Source organism: Osmia bicornis, chromosome 1 (assembly GCF_907164935.1).
Source record: "Osmia bicornis bicornis chromosome 1, iOsmBic2.1, whole genome shotgun sequence".
Classification (NCBI taxonomy): Eukaryota; Metazoa; Arthropoda; class Insecta; order Hymenoptera; family Megachilidae; genus Osmia; species Osmia bicornis.
The window spans coordinates 15,529,508-15,548,765 of NC_060216.1; the positions used below are offsets into that span (position 1 = coordinate 15,529,508).

The 19,258-nt window shown below is 45.0% G+C and overlaps 2 protein-coding genes across 7 annotated transcripts in view; one reads left to right on the forward strand and one right to left on the reverse strand.

The window, feature by feature from the left end:
* LOC114876194 (myosin-3-like) overlaps window positions 1-19,258 on the forward strand; it is a 43,847-nt gene that overhangs the window by 7,709 nt on the left and 16,880 nt on the right. For 2 of the 6 annotated variants that reach the window (XM_046287443.1, XM_046287449.1), the window contains exons 1-6: window positions 10,635-11,676; window positions 16,092-16,320; window positions 16,799-16,870; window positions 17,346-17,490; window positions 18,478-18,561; window positions 18,898-18,981. In XM_046287443.1, the coding sequence (XP_046143399.1) occupies window positions 11,361-11,676; window positions 16,092-16,320; window positions 16,799-16,870; window positions 17,346-17,490; window positions 18,478-18,561; window positions 18,898-18,981 (930 nt within the window). In that variant the 5' untranslated portion in view covers window positions 10,635-11,360. Of the gene's footprint in view, window positions 1-9,154; window positions 9,209-10,634; window positions 11,677-14,743; window positions 14,853-16,091; window positions 16,321-16,798; window positions 16,871-17,345; window positions 17,491-18,477; window positions 18,562-18,897; window positions 18,982-19,258 lie in introns of those variants that run through there. The other 4 variants (XM_046287446.1, XM_046287454.1, XM_046287445.1 and 1 more) reach the window with 4 other exon arrangements.
* On the reverse strand, window positions 14,863-16,179 carry LOC123988238. Its single transcript, XM_046287478.1, has 2 exons — window positions 15,285-16,179; window positions 14,863-15,209 (listed from the first exon to the last, which is right to left on the reverse strand). Exons 1-2 carry the CDS (start codon window positions 15,462-15,464, stop codon window positions 15,081-15,083), a joined length of 309 nt encoding a protein of 102 aa, XP_046143434.1. The 5' UTR covers window positions 15,465-16,179; the 3' UTR covers window positions 14,863-15,080.

Consider the following 19,258-nt stretch of genomic DNA (forward strand, 5'->3'; position numbering starts at 1 on the left):
AACCTTGCTCGTTCGATTAATAATTATCAAACCATTCAAGTAACGAAGAGTTTTGTTTCACGCGTGATTGCGAATTATCGGAACGTATTTGGGTCATTCGGTGGAAGAAGAAACGGAAGGGTAGCGATATAAAATAGAGAAAAAGCAAGATAGCGAAAAAAAGAAGTAGTCGTTCGTTTCCTGGACAGTGGAGTTTGCATTTCCCTTTTGCATATCCACACGCCCACGGTCCATCCTGTCTGCGCGCATAGCCCTCCGCTACATTTCGCCCTCGTCTTTCTCTCTTTTCTACAAGCTCCATGTTTGCCGAGTACTCGACGCGTGCTTTTCGTTGCCACCTGTGCAAAGGTTCGCCCCTTGCGAACCGTAAAGAACCGCAGGAACAATGCGAAAAAGATGTTAAACGCATCGCGCGTTGTTCGAACCGCGGCCCGTCGCTCTTTAACCCTTTGCCAAGTTGTTCCTTAGGGGAGAACGAGATACACCGGTAACTCTTTACGCTCGAAGATCAGCTGTAAGATTTCGAATATAATTGGACAGAAATGGTGGTGTAGCTCGTAGAAGAGTTGCCGCGTTATCGACTCGCGTGTACCTGGAAAGGACGACGACCTCGAAACACCGGCAGCACGTTGCTGTTCGCGAACGATCGATAGTTGTCTCGACGTCTACTTTCCCAAGCACCTGTGTCCACCTGCGTATTTCCGGTGCGAGCGTAGAAATCACCCTAGTTAAGATCTAGGGGGTCGAATCGCTATTCTTCTTACTCGAAATCTTCTGCTACTGTGCAGAGATGGAAAGAATAATAGCGAAAGGAATGCGGGTGCGATTGGTGGTAGTCGTGAGACCAATGTCAGCGTTGCTCCTTTTGCCCCTGTGCCGTCCCGCTATTATTCTTTCCATCTCTGCACGGTAGATCTTCGAGGCTTGGAAGATAGCGTTAGAGGAGCAAGATGAACGGCCGCTAGCTTGAAGGGAATCGTTATCGTTCAGCCAGCCGAAGGTGTATCGGTCTCTATCCACTGACAAGATAAAGAGCCTACGTAAAGGTGGATTTGCGCTCAGGTTACGGAAGATGGAGAGGATCGTAGGTTACCGTTTTACACGTAGAACCGTAATGACGATGGTTGCACGCGGGGTGGGATAGAGGACGATAGCGAAACTCCGTATTATCCAATCGTCAGGAGTGCTGGCGGATAGCGTTTACGGCGACCCCTAAGTCGTGACCGATCCTTCGGTGGGAATCCGCCCTGAGATCGACTCTCATACGCCTCGCCGAGCTGTTTCCACGTCTTTCTCGCTCGAGACCTCGTCTTCTTCCTCCTCGAGCTTTCTATCACTTGGTCCGACCATTCCTGTCCCTTTCTCTTCCTCCACTCGATATTCTATCGCTCGATTCTCTGCCAGTTGCTTCTCCTTTCTCGCGATCTTTCTAGCCTACTGATAGTTGATAGACTCTTCTATGTTCGGATTCTAAATCACTTTATACAGCTATTTTCGGCAGAGTTTAAGCTTTGATTCGACGTGACACAAGTGCCATTTCGCGGTACTTTTATGTCATGAAATCGTGTCGGACTTTCTATGTTTCGAAATCGCTCGTAGCCATTTATGCACTCGTTTTAATCAAACTATAAGCTTCAAATTGACGTACGATAACTTTTATGTCACGAGTTTCTCGTTAATCGTCGAACGCTGATCATTTGCCAATGCGTTTTATCACCAGAAGTTACCCTTTGCACGGGAATGGAATTTTCTATTCGCGTCGCTGGCCCTAATGGCACGTTTTCGCGACGAGACGCTGGCACGTTGCACCAATTCCCCGTGGAATTTCGAGAAACAGAATCGTACAACGTTCCATTCCTTGTCCCTGGCTTCCTCGAAGTCCAGACGGATAGAGCCGGTGCCGTCTTTTCGACGGGCGGAACCTTCTTAAAATAGCCGTCGGGTCACGAGAAACGGAAAAAGGAGGTGGAAACCGCGGGACTTGGATTATATCCTTTGCTCTGATCTTCTCGTGGCGCCAACAACTTGGCCTTAAATATTTAACAGCTCCGCACCGTCGACGCTTTAAAAGCCTTTCCCGTAGCTGGCGTCGCCGGAAAGCGACGAGACGCGATGCTAAACTCCGCCGCATCGTTATCAACAAAGGCCGCCTCTTGATAACCCTTTTCACGTTTCGCGGTTGTCCGCCTGCTTTCCTTCCTCCTTCCTTTTTCGACTCTTTTTTGGTCTGGAGAAACTTTAGGGTAATCAGGTAGCATTCGCCCCCTCGAAGAATAAATAAATAGAAACGAAAGTTCGGGAATATCGATTAGAAGCTCGCAGCTGTTTCGATGATCGAGTTAGAAGGCTTTAGAACCGATAATCCCAATCGCGTTACCTGCAGCATTACTCGCTGACAGTCGGGAGAGTAAGTGGGGGATGGTCCAGAGGGCGAGAGGAGTCGGAACGGTTGCCTCGACGAGAGCAATTAACGTGCCAATTAGTCAAGCGAAGGGCCGAGGTGTTTGTGGCAATTAATTCGAAATTGAACGCGTCGACAGCATCGGAAGTCGCGTCGATAGCCAGAGAATGTTGATTCAACTGGGATGAGTCGTATCGAGAAAAATATCGCAGATTCTCCGAATGTCTGTTCATTAAACTGATCGGTGTCAGCTAGTAAAATCGATATCGAGAATGAATAAAAGAACCTTGACGCGACCATCCGTGGTAAGAAGAATAAAGTCAATAGCAATTATCTCCTGGCCCAGGTATTCGAGACCTTTCTTGTTACGAACGACCTCCGGATGCTTACTCATTCCCGGACCTTCTAAGTAGATCGGTTCGATTTTATATTCACCGCATCTAAATGTTTACGGATAGCAAAAGCGAGATCGGTTACTTCAAACAGCCGATGCAGAGATGCCATAAACCTTCAGCACGATTCCAATGAATCGCAATCGATTGATTCGAGCGTGGCTCGTGGGTGGTGTAAAAGGCGTTGCGGCCGATAATACCGGTCGTTGATTATCGTTCTACCGGTTTTCTGGATGGCCATAGCTACGTAACGGTTCGGTCAGACACGGAGAAGGCTCGCAAGGTTCGGTCAGCAGGACCGGTTCGCCGTTTCTCGGTAACCCGTTCTCTAGTCGCTTTATGAAACAGAGAGCAGGTGCGAGCGAGGATTTTCACACCGAATTTTCCGCACCTTGCCGATACAAAGTTTCAACGATCCTATGGAAAAAGATATCGACTGTTAGGTGAGTCGAGATGCTCTCGACTCGATCGTTCCGCGAACGGTGTATCCTTGATGTATCCTTGAAATAACAGTGGACGATTTTCTGTTACCTTCTTGCGATTCTACAGGCTGCTCCAAAAAGTGTGTCAGCTGTTCGATACTCGTTGTCAGTTTTTTAAGGACTTTTCAAGCTGTATGTTTCTTTTGAGGAATCCTGTACTTGGAAGTTTGCGAAGAAGGATGTGTTGAACTTGGAGGCAGCAGCCCGTGGAAAAAGTTTCGAGGTCGGCGAGCATTTCGTTCGAAAGATACTGCTCGCTCAACCCATATTTTATACGATTAACTTTGCTCGTTATGTTCACGATTTCGATTGGAATGTATCTTGCAAAATCGACGTTTTCGAACTTTCGTTTCGACGAAGATCGACCGTGTTCGATTTCGGGTTAAGTAAATATGATATCCGAATTGGCGAGGCAAGGATTTTTCTTGCGCAAACGATGATTTCATACGACGTAACGTTAAAGAAACGATGGAATGCAGAGGGAAGGTAGAATCGTGTTCGCGAGGGAAGAAACCGCGTAGATGGTCGCGGAAGTTGAAAAACGCGGGAAATTGTCAAACTCACGAGGCTGGTAGTTAGTTAGAAGGTTTTGCCGGCTTGAACTGCCGGCATTCCTCGTTAAAGACGGCAGACGGTCGATCGTTTGTGGCAAACGAGCATAGAAAAGCCATTCGCGGGGCACGTATCGCGGACTTACCGTCGACAGAATAATTTCATGTATTATTTATCGCACATTCCGCGTGTTTCTCTGTTCCCCTCTTATACGGGGTGTCCTGTAATTTATTCCTCTACAAATGCAGGAAATCTGTCGGCGATCAATTTCATCTCCGAACAAGTAGCTATGATCCTAACGAGGTGCTGAAAATATTAGAAAATTTTTCAATCTTTCTCTTGGAAGTCTTGAAACGAGTTTCAAAGATAATCCTATCGGATAAAGCATTGTGATTAACTTAAGACGATTGCTACTTTATCAGTCCGTGATTGACTTTCAACAATGCATTTGCTCGATTGATCGATCGATGAAAGCGTAGATCACCCGGTAGATTGTACGCACCAGCGAACAACTCGTTTCCATCGCGTGGGAATACAAACTTCCCAGTAGTCGTCGTCTGCTCGAGGCCTCTCGTTCCGATGCACTTTGTTGACGGGCGAGAGCCGCAGCGGCAGTCAGAGAGACAGAAAAATCCGCTGACAGACGAGATCCCTCGCAATAAAATATTTTAACGGTACTTTCTGGGCCGTCGACCACGTTGTTTGAAGGCCTCCCTCTACCCACGATCGATCTTGCCTCGCCGTAAAAACGCTTTTCACAGTCATTTCCCTCTGTCGATGAACATTCTACTTGATTCGCGTGGCGTTCCATTTTGCCACAGTACTGACGGTAAATGCGGCATCAACTACTGCGGCATTATTCAAAATGCATCACTGTTCGTACATCACAATTATATTTAAAATTGCTTTAAAAACCCAGACATCTGCAATTTCAAATTCTTCGTGAAAAATGAAATAGAAAAGGTCCTTTACCGTTTTGTGATCTGAGATTTAGCTTCCGAGATATAAGCGATTAAAGTTAGCTCTCTAATATCTAGGCGCCATTTTTAGGCTGATCGCGCGTGGACGCGCGGCGGCGGTTTAAAAATGGCGCGCGGATGTAGGGCACCTAACTTCGAGTCGCTATATCTCGGAAACGAAGCTTTATATTAAAAAATGGTAAAGGACTTTTCTCTTTCTTTTTGCGAGAAGAATTTATCTCAAGTAGAAGCGGTAAATTCTGAATCGTCTTTTTGTAATATCCTGTATATGAGATTTTAAACGAGAAGAACGTCGAGGTTCCTTGCCATAGGCAGTCATTTTTCATAATATATTAAAGGGCGGGAAAATCGCTGGTAATATTTCAGTCTTTGACGTATCAAATATCGTACGCCATGGCTTTGAAGCGATTTTTCAGCGAAAATTTCTAGACGTACGTCGAGCAAAGTAAACGCGTCTCGATGTCGCTTTAACGAGTGTCATCGACCCGATGGAAAGGTCAGGAAGCAGAGGAGGCAGCTTTTTTCGCGCAACACGTTACGCGAGTCGTCGGTGAAGAAAAAGCTGCAACTTCAGCAGTCTGTTTCTCGTCGTTAATTTTCCGGGTTACACGTGACTTATCGGTGTATTCGCATTTGGGTGAAATACGACAAGTGTCCTAACACTTTTCAGCGCCAGTATATTTACCTCGTTTCCTTTTTAACGTCGCCGAGTTGGTTTCGTTCGGCTCGTTCAACCGTTATAACACTTTCGCCCAACATTTCTCGCGAGTTTTTTCCCTTCTTTTTTTACCAACTTGCATATAAATCCAGCTCGTACTTTCCTCTGACGCGGTAAAATTTCGCGTTCAGACCTCGTTTTCCATTTTCATCTCGTCCGAGGCAAAGCGGTGACTGGCGATTTGTCGATCTCCTCTCTGGAATGCCAGACGCATTCCGAGAAACCGAACGGACAGAAATGTCTCTCGCGTCTTATGGATTTCTAAATGGAACAGATAATTAGCGCGCTCGTTAAGTAACCAACAGCAGTTCCCTTTAAACGCCCTTTGATAAATGAGGACACAGTTTTCCTTCTCGTTATCGATACGTGAAACGTTCCGTTTGTACAGGACTCTTTTTCTGCAAATATCAATTGAAAATTGGTTTGACCATGGATAAAAATTACTTTCAAGGAAGATGAATTCGTTAATGAATCTCGAGAGCGTATCGTGAATTTCACGTTAGCCTACTCCCAGGGACGATGATCCAATTTCCCTGACCATTTTCTCATTAAGCCGAGAAAGGCTCTTTTATATATCGGTGACGCGTAGCGCGAAGGAGAATCTAATTTTCGTTGATTGATACAAAGGACGTAAGTAGAGTAGTCAACTAACGATAACTCGAGACACTCTCGATAGTGGTCGGGTTGGCCATACGGGGGTCAAAGCGACACTGAGTCATCGAAACCGACCGGACTCGGAGTCAACGAAATTCCCCGGAATCTTCTAGGGAAACGTGTTAACGAGCTAATCGGCTATGCAGGCTGATAAAAGTAAATTGTTGCGAAGATACGGCGGTCGCTGTTCACCGATGATGCGGTCGGATCGAAATGTTAACGCAACATTGGCCGTGCCCGTTCGAGACTGTTCGTTTTCTTTTATGACTGACGAGAAAAGCTGGTGTTGTTAATTCAGACGGAGAAAGGCGTCGCGTAGTAGGTTGCTTAAACGATGAACAATAAACGTGACTCACGAACTCGACCAGCCGTTTCCTTTATTCGCGGTTGAACCATTTCTGAAGCGATCTCTCGAGTTACCCGCTAGACTCAGCCGGTGACTGTTAATTAGTATGACCTCTCTGATTCAACGCGTACCGAGCGGAATTTTTTTTTCCCTCGCCACGCTTCGAGTTTGCTGCCGCGTTTAAGAAGAGAATGTTTATACGATTTATAAAGAGCGCATTGCGACGAACGTTTTGGCTTTTCGAAATGGAAATGGAATCTCCGCGTGGAATCTTCGTTGAATTGAAAGGATTCATTGAATCGTGGGTGGCAACGGTGATTTACATAAAATCAGGATCCTCGAGGTGCGCTTTGATACGTGGGCGGTCTATAGAATGTCTTCGCTTTCAATTCTACTATTTTGACTAGATTGTCAACGGGCTGGTTTCCGAAAACAATCGACCGATAAATTTGTCGGGAATAGCAAGCTATTCGCCTAAGTGGTTAATTTCTCAGGCGTGGCAATTGCTGTACAGCTTCTAACGGGTTAATTTTATTTCGATCCGATGGGATCTGCGTTCGATCCCGTTTCATTTGCCGGGAATAAATCTGAAGATAATGCATCGCGGTGCGTCGTTCGATCACAAGGGTCATCGCACTCCGGTACGAAGGCAAAAGCGGCTCCGAATGCTTTACTTCGTTCGAAGACGATAACGACTCTAATTTAATTTCTTCTTATCGTGGTGTACGCCCTTCGTTCCCTCGGCAACTCCCATAGGGTCGTGTTACTCGATGGGCCGACGGTCAATTTCCGAAATGGCTCTTTTAGAACTCGTAGCTGCGTGCTAGAGACGCCAGAGACGCCGTGACTCATTTTCATTTTCGGACAGAAGAAAGAAAGAAAGTAATTCTAGACGATACAGCCCTTATCTATTTACTCGGCTGTGCTTTTTATAAGCGAAGAAATTATTATGAATCTTTTAACGGTACATCGAGTTGATTCTCTTCGGTCGTTCGCCGCCCACGCCCGGCTCGTTATCAGTAAACCCGTGATAACGACCAATACAGGGGAATCCGAGTCGAAAGGAATCCTCCGGATTTCAATAAGCCACGTTTCAGACTCGTCGTTAAACATTGTCGGGCAAAACGAATGAAACAATACGTCGGCAAGTAATTACAAAAAAAAGAAAGAGAAACGAATTCAAATCTCGAGAGTTAATCCCGTTCCAGCGGGAAAGAACGCATCGGGAAATGAGAAAAGTCGAAAGAAGGAAGCAATTGCGACCGGTTGTTCCACGGTATTCGTGATTATTCGCTGGAAGAAAACAAAAGAACAGGCAATACCCACTGGCGGACGATGTACATACAGGGTGTCCCAGCCCAAGCGTGACAGAGCTGTCCGTAACTATTAATGATACAAAAAATTGTTGATATGAAAATTAGGAAAATTGAGTAAAATGGAAACTATGTTTTGGCCGAATCATTATTATTTACGGAATAAGAGGTATGTCACATTTGGGCTGGGACACCCTGTATAACACCCCAGTGTCCTCGCACGTATTCGCTCTTCTGCATCCTCTTCGCGTTTCCCTTTTGAATTTCGAATTTTGATGTTGAATTCTTTCGATGCAACACCATTCCTACTATTGTCAACGCATTAAAACGGAGAAGTTGCCGTTTTCCCGTCGTTTCGAAGCGGAAACTCTTAAGAAACAAGAGGAGCATGGAAGAAGAAACAAACGATTCCTCCTTCTTTGAATCACAACGGAAAATAGAGATGCAACTGTATCTCTCGCTTGAATCGAGAGGCTCTTTCGAGCGAAGAGAAGCCGCAACTATTTTCTACGCTGCTTTCATACCGTTCGGACGAAAATACACCCGATGGTACTCGTTTCAGTGCAGACGTTTCTTAAATAAGCAGCTAGAAGCAGCCGGGAAAGTCCCTTCGAAAAAGAGAAATGCACGACTCCTCTCTTCTGCTACTTCCGGGCCACTCATCGCCCATTGTCCTCCGTCTCGTGGATTTTCAAAGCTTCCTTTCTTTACGCGTTAAATCTCTCGAATTATTAACACTTTATACTTTTTATACTTTCTTACAAGTTCCTTAATTATCGATCTGTATGAATATTGCAAAAATGAAAAGGTTGACACTTTCTCTGTTTGCAGAAGAGCGACGCGCAACGCGGATAATTATATCCAGCCGCGAATATCAGAGGCACGAAACACGAATTATGTCGATGATCCCTATTTTTTTTTCTTCTCCATGCTACTCATCCCAGAATTAATCGGATCAGCATGATATACGCTCACGCACAAACGTTTTGACCCGATGCGTTTCGTGTCGGCCGCTTCCATGCGGTTCGTTCACTCTTTATAAATAGACGCTTGAAATTCTGTCGCGTCTGGGCGTGGCAGGCGAAAGATCTACGAGGATCCTAGACACGGAATAGATCACTCGTCGGGATCCATTCATTAACTTGCAAGTTATGCTCCTTTCCCTTTTACCGACTGCCCTTTTTCCAGCAAACGTTTCCTCAAACCCTGTTAACCCTCGATGCGACTCGCCTAACTCTTGGATAACGTATCAAACTTCTTTTCCAGTTTTTTTTCATGATATTAAAATAACATAGATTTTTGTATTCTGATTACAGATATTCGGGGCACGGCAACACGAACCGTATCTATCATGTCGGTTCCTATTTAAAGTGAGTACCATTTTATATTTTACGTTCTCTGCTTTTGTCAAAATATTTCATCAAATTTGATCTGCATCGAGAGAGATTAAAGAACCAGTGTTCCATTGTCTTGAAAAGCAATAAAAGGCATGGAAAATGAGATATTTGAAGGAAGAGAGTAGACGGTTGCACGGCTGTAATTGTTCGGTAGAACCGGAAGCTTGCAATTACGCGTCGATTTTCCACCTCTCAGCCTCCATCGTTATCGAACGATTTACGAGTCGTGAAAAATCGTCTCTCGCGACTCGACCACGCTGATTACGACACTGTTTTTTTTAAAGAAGAAAGGTTGAATTTCTAGTAAAAGCGAGAAACGATTGGAGGATTTCGATCTTGAACAGCCGGGTTTCACTTTTTCATGTTTGACACGATAATTAAAGCCGCGTCGAATCATACGCGCGCACTTTCTCTTTTATTTTGTGCAGGACGTTTTCAAAGTGTTCACCTGTTAACCGAGGATGACGAGTTAACTCGTCGTTAATTGCGGGAGACGCGTCTTTTGCATACTATTGGTAGAGAGCAGGAGACACTTAACCCCTTGACCCACAAATAGGAATTTGATGCGTCCGAAAAATACTATTTAATTTCGCTCAACTGAACAGTTTCGTGCAAGCTTAGAAACAGAAGATTTTATTTTGAAATTTGAACATTTAATCAGGTTGATATATAATTAAGTAACATTATAAAATAATAAATTAGTAGCATATACTGTCAAGTCTACAATGGCACATGAAACGAATGTCATTGTATGTCGAGGGGTTAAAACGCGTTGTACAGTAAAAATTAGGCGCCAGCCGTTGTCAGACATGATCAATAGTTCCGACGTTATAGCCATTTTACGTGAATCTGAAAAATTGCCCTAGGGAAGTGTAAATATTGAGGAAAGGGTTAAAGATTAATACAGGAAAACATTCCTGCACGGCATATTAGTTTCCCTAGTTCCCTGCCTGAAATTAGGGTAGCTTCTCAAGGTGTCAATCGAGAGGAACCCAATCAAGTTGCACCCAAGCGTGCAGGGCGAGACTTTTGCATAGTTATCGTTGCATTTGCTGCGAGGTAGAAGAGCAACAGGGGATATTTAAAAGGACCTCGAGATTGTCAAAGGTGTAACGCGAGCCGTGACGATACGTTAACGAGAACCGGGAGCGTTAATTTCGCCCGACAACCTTGCACGTCCCGCGGTGCTGCACACCGACTACGGACCAGACGCGCTCGTCAGCTGTGCGAAGGTCAGGGTCATCCGGCAGCAGCAGCAGCAGCAGCAGCAGAGGGTGCAATCGATGCACGGATACCGTCTCGTTTCAGCACCCCTCGCTCTCTTGCTGCAGTTACCATGGAGACCATCTCCTGACCCATTGCTACAGAGAGAAAACCCGTCGACACGGAGAGGTCGCAACGGCTGGTTCGTCTCTCGGTGAGCGTGTCGCAGACAAGGAAGGCTTCGTTCTACATGGACACGCACCCTCGAGAGGGACACACTCGCGTCCGCGAATCTTCCACTTCCGCGTCTGATACTTTCCCTCTTTTCTTACCCTCAACGTCTTTCGACGATTCTTCAACGAAGTAAACGAGCTCCTTTTGGATCACCCAGTGGGTCAACTCGGATAACTGGGTGATTAGATCGTGCGAGTGAGACTAGTGACCTTGTACCTTGGAATCGCCTGAAGGAGGGACTCAGTGACGTCGAATGTGATACTCTCGGCCTTTGCTGTTTTCTCCGATTCGCGAAAGTAGGATTTCTTTTTATAAAAGAACATTTCGAGTGATCAGTGCACCGTAGAAATAATCAAAGTGTTTCAACGACCTAGTGTTGAGAAATTTGTAAAACGACAACGAATTTCGAACCTTCCCTTCAACCCCATCATGGTAATCTATTGTACCGGCTTAAACAGATAGGTTTGACAAAGCGTACGCTTAATTCCAGTTACCAATTCAGCTTCCACCGTTCCCAGTGGAACCGGTCGCTGGGTACAAGGTCGGTGTGAACGGAGACTAAGGTCAGCTGGTACAGATCGATATCCTCGAATTGTCCGAGTATAGTTAACGTGTCTCGTGCAACTACGTATATAGAAAGGGGAAAGAATCGGTGGTCGAGAAAAGGCGAGAGAGAGAGAAAAAAAATATGGACGGCTGGAAGAGTTGGAAAAGAGCTGAGAATTCCTTTCTCACGGCATGGTATCAACGCGTCAGAGAATCTTACGTCGCGGTCTGGTTCTTCGGGGTGTTTCAGAACAGCAGGATGTCGACTAACACCGCCACCGGGGGCGGGGGTGGCGGAGGAGGAGGAGGAGGTGGAGTCGGTGGTGCTTTAACATTGATGGGCTGTGTCAGAGAGGCATCGCCTCCTCCTCAGAACCATCATCATCAACAGCAACACCATCGAAGTCTCGGTGTCGCCGAATTCTCCGCGCAGAACAGCGTCGATCCGCTTCCGAAAGGTTTGTATTCAGATACCAATTTATCTTCGGCACCCTTTCCCTAATTTCCATAATAACCTTCGATAACAACCGCTAATATTCATTTTATTTCGTCCACATTTGTGGCCGCATGATTTCACACATGTGGCTAAGGGCGTCAAGAGGTTAATGCGAATCGTTGAATGAAATTTCCTTGGTACAAATGAAGTTCTACCGTATTCATCGAGACATCAGGACGGATGATGGAAGTAGCGAGGAGAGATTAAAGTAATATCGCATGCCCACGGCTACGACGGTCTAGACGTAGGCATTGGAAAACGACGTTTCGCTGGAGGATCGCATTTTCAAGGTCTCAGACGTGGATTACGTCGCTAGCAAACCAGCCGTGCTATGAAAAACGGATTTATGTAAACTGCACATTCTCCCCGCTTCGTATCCTATCGATTCTGCAATTTTCATACTATTCCAATCTACCCACCTCCTATCGAGCGGGAAATATTTCCTTTAAATTCGTTCGCATATCGCGAAAGTATATGAAACTTAGGGAAACGGAAGAAAGATATCTTCGTTAATTATCATTGATTATAATCGCATAACGATCGATCGCGTGCGTGGCATCTCCCGTTTTTCTCGTTTAGAAAACGCGTCAAAAGTTTCCAAGTTTCCTACGAGGGGAATTAAGGTGAAAGTTTCCCCGGTGTGATTGTTGATTTCGTTCTCCTTGTTACCGCGAGGAATTTTCTTCAAAATATCCGTTCGACGTTGTTGAGAATCGTTTGCGCTCGACGACGCGTCACAAGGATTGTGTTCCACCAATTGTCTTATCGTTTTGTCACGGAGTGTAGACTTGCGGTTTCCAACGAGTTATTAAAGGGTAATTCAACGGAGTGCCCTTTATTTATTGTCGTCAGAGGAACGTGACTGTTGGTTACCCGTTACACGGGACGTTGCATTTCCGAGAGGAGGGGTCAACCACCTCTTTATTTTCATTAGCTTCTAGTAGACGACTGACTCCTACAGCTAGATTAACTTGTTAGCTAATATCTCAATCAGTTCTGACGATTAACTTGGAGGGAAATTTGCAAGATACCTCGCTCCTTAGATTTCCTGCGAAATTATTCGTGTAGGGAGAGAAAAGGGCGAGTTTCTTCTTGGAATCGTCACAGACGAGTCCTATAATCGCATGCCGGGGGACCCCTAGCGAGAACAGACTCAATCCCGCTGCCACCTGGCGGTCACCGACCCGAGCTAAGGGTGTCCCGGGGAGACTCACTGCCTTCCCTTTCCTTTCCTCTAAACGCGTACACTCATTTTCTCAAAACTTTCCGAGTGATCGAACCGTATCGAAACGGAGAACTTAGCCTTTCCTTCCACGTGCACGCGGTATTCAAACGTTTGCATTGCAAAACGGTCGGCGGTATGGCTGGTTAAAATAGAGCACGACGAATCTTTATTACTCGAAGAATTCGCCTTTCGATCCTCGAGCTAAGCGTAACTACGTAGACCCGACAAATGGTCGGCCGGTGAAACAGGACGCAACGTAAACCGTGTAGTTTTCGATTATCCGCTGGATATCTCGATGAAAATTAGGCAACCGATGATTACGTAAATGTCAGCAGGTGGAAGAGGAGGAGGAGCCGGTGGTTCGAAGTTGTTGAGAACATAGAGACAGATGTTTTTGTTACCTTCGGACGGATCTGCGTCGAACGATTCGCGCGTGACGTTATTTTTCACGCTTCAGCGAGGTCGCCATTGCTGATGCGTGAAAAGCACACTCGTTCGTAGTGTCAAGTACACGCGAGAAACAGTCTTATATTTTATTTTTTTTAATTTTATTCTAAAATAGAAATATAATCGAAGAAATTGATGAAGTTCCACTTAGCACCCCTTCTTCCAATTGTCTCAAAAATTACCAGGCAAACTTCTCATGCATAATAGAATCACGTGGCGCGGAAATTTTTAGTTTTTATGTTTTTAAATTAATGTTTTTTTGACCTACAACTCATGAGATGTTTGCCTGATAATTTTTGAGTCAATTGGAGGGGGGGTGCGAAGAGGAACTCTTACCGAGAAAATTCTAAAAGAGATCGATAGTTTCTCCTTTAACGCTGCAAAGCTTTGAGCTGAAATAATAATAAAATCGGAGTTTCTCTCCGATTACGCGACACTTGAATTTCGAGTTGTCCTTTTGTCACGCTTTCACGGATCGTTTTAATTTATTCCATCGAAGAGCGAAACACGAGCACTCGTACCGAGATAGAATCTAAGCGGTAATTGGAAATCCAGTAATTCCTCGTAAGCTTCAGCCTCGAGTAAATACGAGCGCGTTCGACTGGCCATTCATTTCACGATTGGCCATGGCCTAGTTTCGCGATTTCTGTAAATAACCGTGTGTTCTTGCTCGCCGACGCGTGGGTAGCGCACCTTTCCTCGTCGAAATTCGGCTGGATCGCCTCTTCCCTGACGAACCCTCTTCGAAAGAGATCCAGCATCGTTTTTCGTAGCTTTTCACTTCTAGCGAATGGTAAAGCGACTTCTGCTTTAGAAGACTTACAGCAATTTTTATTATACGTAATCTCAGTCTTTACCAATCGTGTTTACCCTTGCAAAATACAAAGTTCAGCATTCGGTTAATCCAGCCCGATGAAGGGATTCTACCAATCGGGTTAGAGGAAGGGGATGAAATCGGAAAACCGCCAAGTTCAACCTTCGTCGATCATAGAATCACATTACACAGTCCACTTGTAAATAGTAACAATGAAACGTGTATCTTATCGATGATAAATAATCTTCAAGTTTTTTAAGAAAAAAGCGATGATAAATAATCGCAAGATTTTTCTTGATTTATCAAGGTAAAAGAAAGTTCATGTAACAGCAATGTCGCATGATCAGCATAAAGTTTCATTAAAAAAAAAAGGAATCGTTGCACTTATGAAAAAAAATAGAATCTTCGGAAAGTAAACCTACCGATATTAATTTTACAATATTGTATCATATGGTAGATTTCTAGATTTTTACCATATATGGAGTGTCATAAGGTAGAGTTATCTCGTGTAAAACTTGTAATCTTATCGGAATCATTCCCAACGCGATACCAAATGGTAGTCAGTTCATTGCAAGGTGGTATTCACGATTTACTAACCCTAGAAGAAGATCCATCGGGATGCAATTCTACGAGGAGTTCGAGAACTTTTTTGGTAACTTGAATCCAGTTTGCATTTTTCTTCTCGCTTGCAACGCGATAACATAATTTGCTTCAGAGATTCATCCGAGTTTGATTAGTCGCGCAGTGTTAACCTTTTGTTTCTGCATATTTTCGGGCAAAGGATCGCTTTTCGCGATGTTGGCAGGGTAGAAAGTGTTAATCGTGACTAAGGACGTAGAAGGGTGCCGTTCTACCCTTCGAATCCGGCACCCTTCGCTTTTCATTCTTCGTGCCTTTTCGACGATTGAAAAGGTCGACGCTTTGCACCGACGCGACCCTCGCTGCTTTGGGCTTTTTTCTTTTTTTTTTCCTCCGACCTCTTTGCTGCCACCCTTTTTCCATCGATACCCTGCAATTAAAAGGCAGTCGTGCGTTAACGAGTGCCACGTCGCTCTCTCGACCACTCGTATTATTTTTTGCTTACCCCGCACACCCTTGCACCCTTGTGTCGCGCTTGTTTCTTCGATAAGGTGCTATTGTTCTCCTCCGTGCTCGAAGCCGAGACACGCTCATGGTGTTTCAAGTAACAGAGACGATATTTTCCTATGTTCCTCGGAGTAGATCCGTCTAGAGAACTAAATTGGTTCATTACTAGGTGAATCATTATAGACACAGAATCATGTTCTTAGTTTTCGTATCAGGTTTGTTAAGTGTAAATAACAGTGTGAATCATACGTCGAGTTGGCTTTATTAATCTTTTGTAAAAGAGACAATGATATCGCGAATAGATTGTGCCTAAGTGACTCCAAAAATTTGGAGAATTCATCCCGTATTATCGGAATCGTCTGCCAGACTCGTCAGTGGGGTTGGCGACAGACGATCCCTGCTCCAGACGCCTATAACCCAGCTTTTCGGAACTTATAATCGCATACCGAGGGACCGCCAGCGAGAATAGACTCAATCCCGCCGCCACCTGGCGGTCGCTGACCCAAATTAAGGGCGTTCAGGAAGACTCGTGGCCTTCCTCCTCCACTAAACGCCTACAAAACCCCTTCGAATTCCTAAATTCAAAGAAAACTCTTTTTCCTATCGAGTTTCCACGGTGACTCGAATATTTGGTCGAGTCTAAGTGGAAATATCGCGGTCGCAACGTTGCGCGCGTTGCGTAATCTCGAGAGAAAGCGGAGGCGAGATAAAGCCGATCGACTAATTGGCTGTTTCTTTACGATCGCGCGATCACCGCACAGCGATCGCACGTTTGACGGACCGGCCTGATTTCTGGCATTCGCAGAGACGAAGAAGAGACGCTTCCATCCTCTTCGCGGCTTGAGGAAGATCTTCCGGCGTAAGAGCCGGGGTGCAGCCGATATCAGATTGGTTGCCAGCCATGCGGACAGGGACGCGGAGCTCGCGCGACTCCCGAGGGAGGACATCACCGACAGACATCCCGCGGGACGCGCCGAGGAGGCTCGCAGCAGGAGCGCCAGCGAACTCCTCACTGACTCCTGCGATCGCGAAAGGTCAGCCACCTTTTTTTTCTTTCTCTTATTTCCTGTCAAACGCTTGGCACGAAACAATTTTCAAACCTTCGCGCTTGATACTTTAATCCTTTGCGGTCGGCGTCGCCAGTGTCTCGACGTCTCGAAAGGGCAATTGAGGAAAATTGAAATTAACAAAAAGTTAGCTTATTTTACCACCGAGAAAATTTTGTGTTTTTTAAACCAATTAGGGAAAAATCACTAGCTGCTGCTCCCAGCAGAGAAATCTGCCGACCGCAAAGGGTTAACACGTTGAACGTCACAGCTCTAATTACTAAGAATAGTGATAATTAATTTTCAAATTTCAAGCTAAATTTTTCTATTGTTTTCTTTTAATTTATTCAGGCGTGTGTAAGTTGAACCCCCATGGCGTTCAACGTGTTAATCTGTAGATCGACGAAGACGAGTTGACTCGAAATTATTCTAGGGAGACTAGTTGCGTGTCTTATTATCGTTTCAGCGGGCAAAATACGCGCACGTCGAAAAGATACAAGCTGACGACGACTTCCAAGTCACGTCGTTCCTTCAAACAGTAAATATCTACCTCTTTATCGCTTGGCTCAACCTTTTGCAATTTAGTCTTCGATTCATTTTCTACCGTATTCATTCATACTTGGACTGTAAACAGAGGAGAAAAGAAATGCGATCGGCGCGTCGATGCAATGTCAATATCCTTGACCCAGTTGGATCGCTTGTTCAGCTTAGCTTTGTCGCGCGAAAAATCGCGAGTAGGAGCGTGTAAAAACGCACACGCACGCTGCTCGATACTTACCTGACCTACTGTCCTTTATCGTGCTAACTCGATTGCCACTGTTCCCTGATAAGTCGGTCGTTTCACGCTGGATTAAATGCTCGATCGAGCCTTCGATTTTCGGTAAACAATTGGTTATTTGCTGCTTTTATAGTAGCTAGACTATTCCGAACGAACCATAAAAAGGATATAGAGAAACCGTGTACCTAGGATCGTTCCTCTACGATTGACGAGACTGTTTACATTTATTTTTCAGCGTATTCCTTAGAAGGACAGAGGATTCATTCGCGAAGTTACGAGGAGGAGCTGGAAAATTGTCCGTGTCGCACGACAGCGTTTTCCCCGGAGAGGTTCCTCATACTCGACCTCTTTCGTCGTTGGCTAGCCTGGCTACCCTCGAGGTTGGTACCTTCTTTTATTTACGACTCGTTGAATCCTTGAATCACCGTAGATCCTTTGAGACCCTCCGCGAAACTGGAGGACTTGATTAAAAATCCACCTTTTGTTCCTTCAATTTCCTAATCAGCTCGGATATGTAAACGTTCGAGTCACTCGTTTGCTACGTACGATTAATCTTTCGAGATGACATGTTTGATCAGCCTAAAAATAATCGCGCCAGATTTCATTCGAGATGATTGATATAATTCGCGAGAGCCGAGCGAGGAATGATAAACACAGACGCAGGGGAGACGTTATTCTCGTTATCCAATGAGCGTAATGCCGATCGAGGTATGCTAAGCACGCGCGAATCCAGTTAAGGCGGTTACACATGTCCAGAATCGGCCGTGACTCGTCTTCCAATTTCCTCGGCTTCGTCTCACCTTCTGACTAATACCTTGTTAACGATCCAACCGTTTGAATTCTCGATAAAAATTAAGCAGCTTTTACACTGGAAGAGAGCAACACCATTGTCATAGCTCCACCGTTGATCGGCCAAGATTCCACGCGTTCTTTGTTCTATATAATTGTCGTCGCGTGCTAGCGTTTACAGGAATCTCTGAAATCATCCGCTCGAGGAGAGAATTCCGTTTCTATTTCGTTGTCACGAACAGGGACGTTCGTGAGAGAGCGAAACGAATTTCGTCCGACAGAAGGGAAACTTATTTCATTCAGCTGCTGGCCCAGCTGCGAATCTGCATATAACCGAGGAGATTTGTATCTCTGCTCGAAAGCGAGTCGAGGATGTTTTACCGGGAAAAATCGAAGCTTCGTAAAAACTATAGAAACTGTTGGCTGCTCGATCCTTTCTACTCGCGAACGGAGAAAAAAAGCGCGTTCCGTTCTGATAGACGAGGAAAGTCTACGGATTGTTTTCACGTTCGCGGAAAACCGCGGGATGTTGTTTCGCGAGCAGGCTGTTTCATTTTATTTTCTCTTTATCTTTTCAGCGAAGGCAGTCGAGAAAGAGCAACGAGATCGAGCACAAGGAGTACAATCAGCACGTTGTTCAGAGGCACAGGATATCACTTCGGGTAATTTTTTCCAATATACGGCGTTTGCTTGAAAAATCGGCAATACTCGAGAAGAAACGCGTTGATACGCCTCGTTGTTGTATAATTTTACCGGTAGAACGAACAACGAGACCGAAACCACGCTGGGAAAGAGAAAAGTCCGTAAATAGTTGGTTTGAAACGGAAGCGGTCCGCTTAGAAAACGCTTTTTTTTTTTTCTCTTTATTTCATTATTTTTAAATTACCGTTTTAATAAAGCCGTCACAGTTGGAATCTGGGACAGACGGGCTTTACTGAAACGATAATTACCGGTAGCATTGTGGATAATTGCTGAAAGTACGTGCGGTTCGTTTGCAGGTGCTCGAGCAAATAAAGACGGTCATAGAGAACCGGAACCAGCTAGCCTCCGCAACTTCCTCGGATACCAACAGTGCCGTACACGTGAGTATCCAGACGTTCGATTAAATGTTTGTCAGAAAAAAATTGGAGACTTTTAGGCGGTCGTTCACCTCTAGGAGACATCAATTTTTCTCCGAGCTTTTATCTTGATACGAAAGTAAGACCGAAAAGAAAGTCGTCTCGGTAAAAGACTAGACTTAAAAAAAGAAGAGTAGATGTTTTACCATAGAAATTGAAATAGAAGCACAAATTACAAGTCTCTTGAATGATAAGATTGCGACTTTGACTTTGAAACAGATGTAATGATCGTAATACAAAG

Coding starts and splice junctions, on each gene's coding strand:
- LOC123988238 (XM_046287478.1), bottom strand. CDS start 15,464: ATGATTCACCTAGTAATGAACCAATTTAGTTCTCTAGACGGATCTACT. Junction 15,210..15,284: donor AGGGTGCAAGGGTGTGCGGG/GTAAGCAAAAAA, acceptor TTTTAATTGCAG/GGTATCGATGGAAAAAGGGT.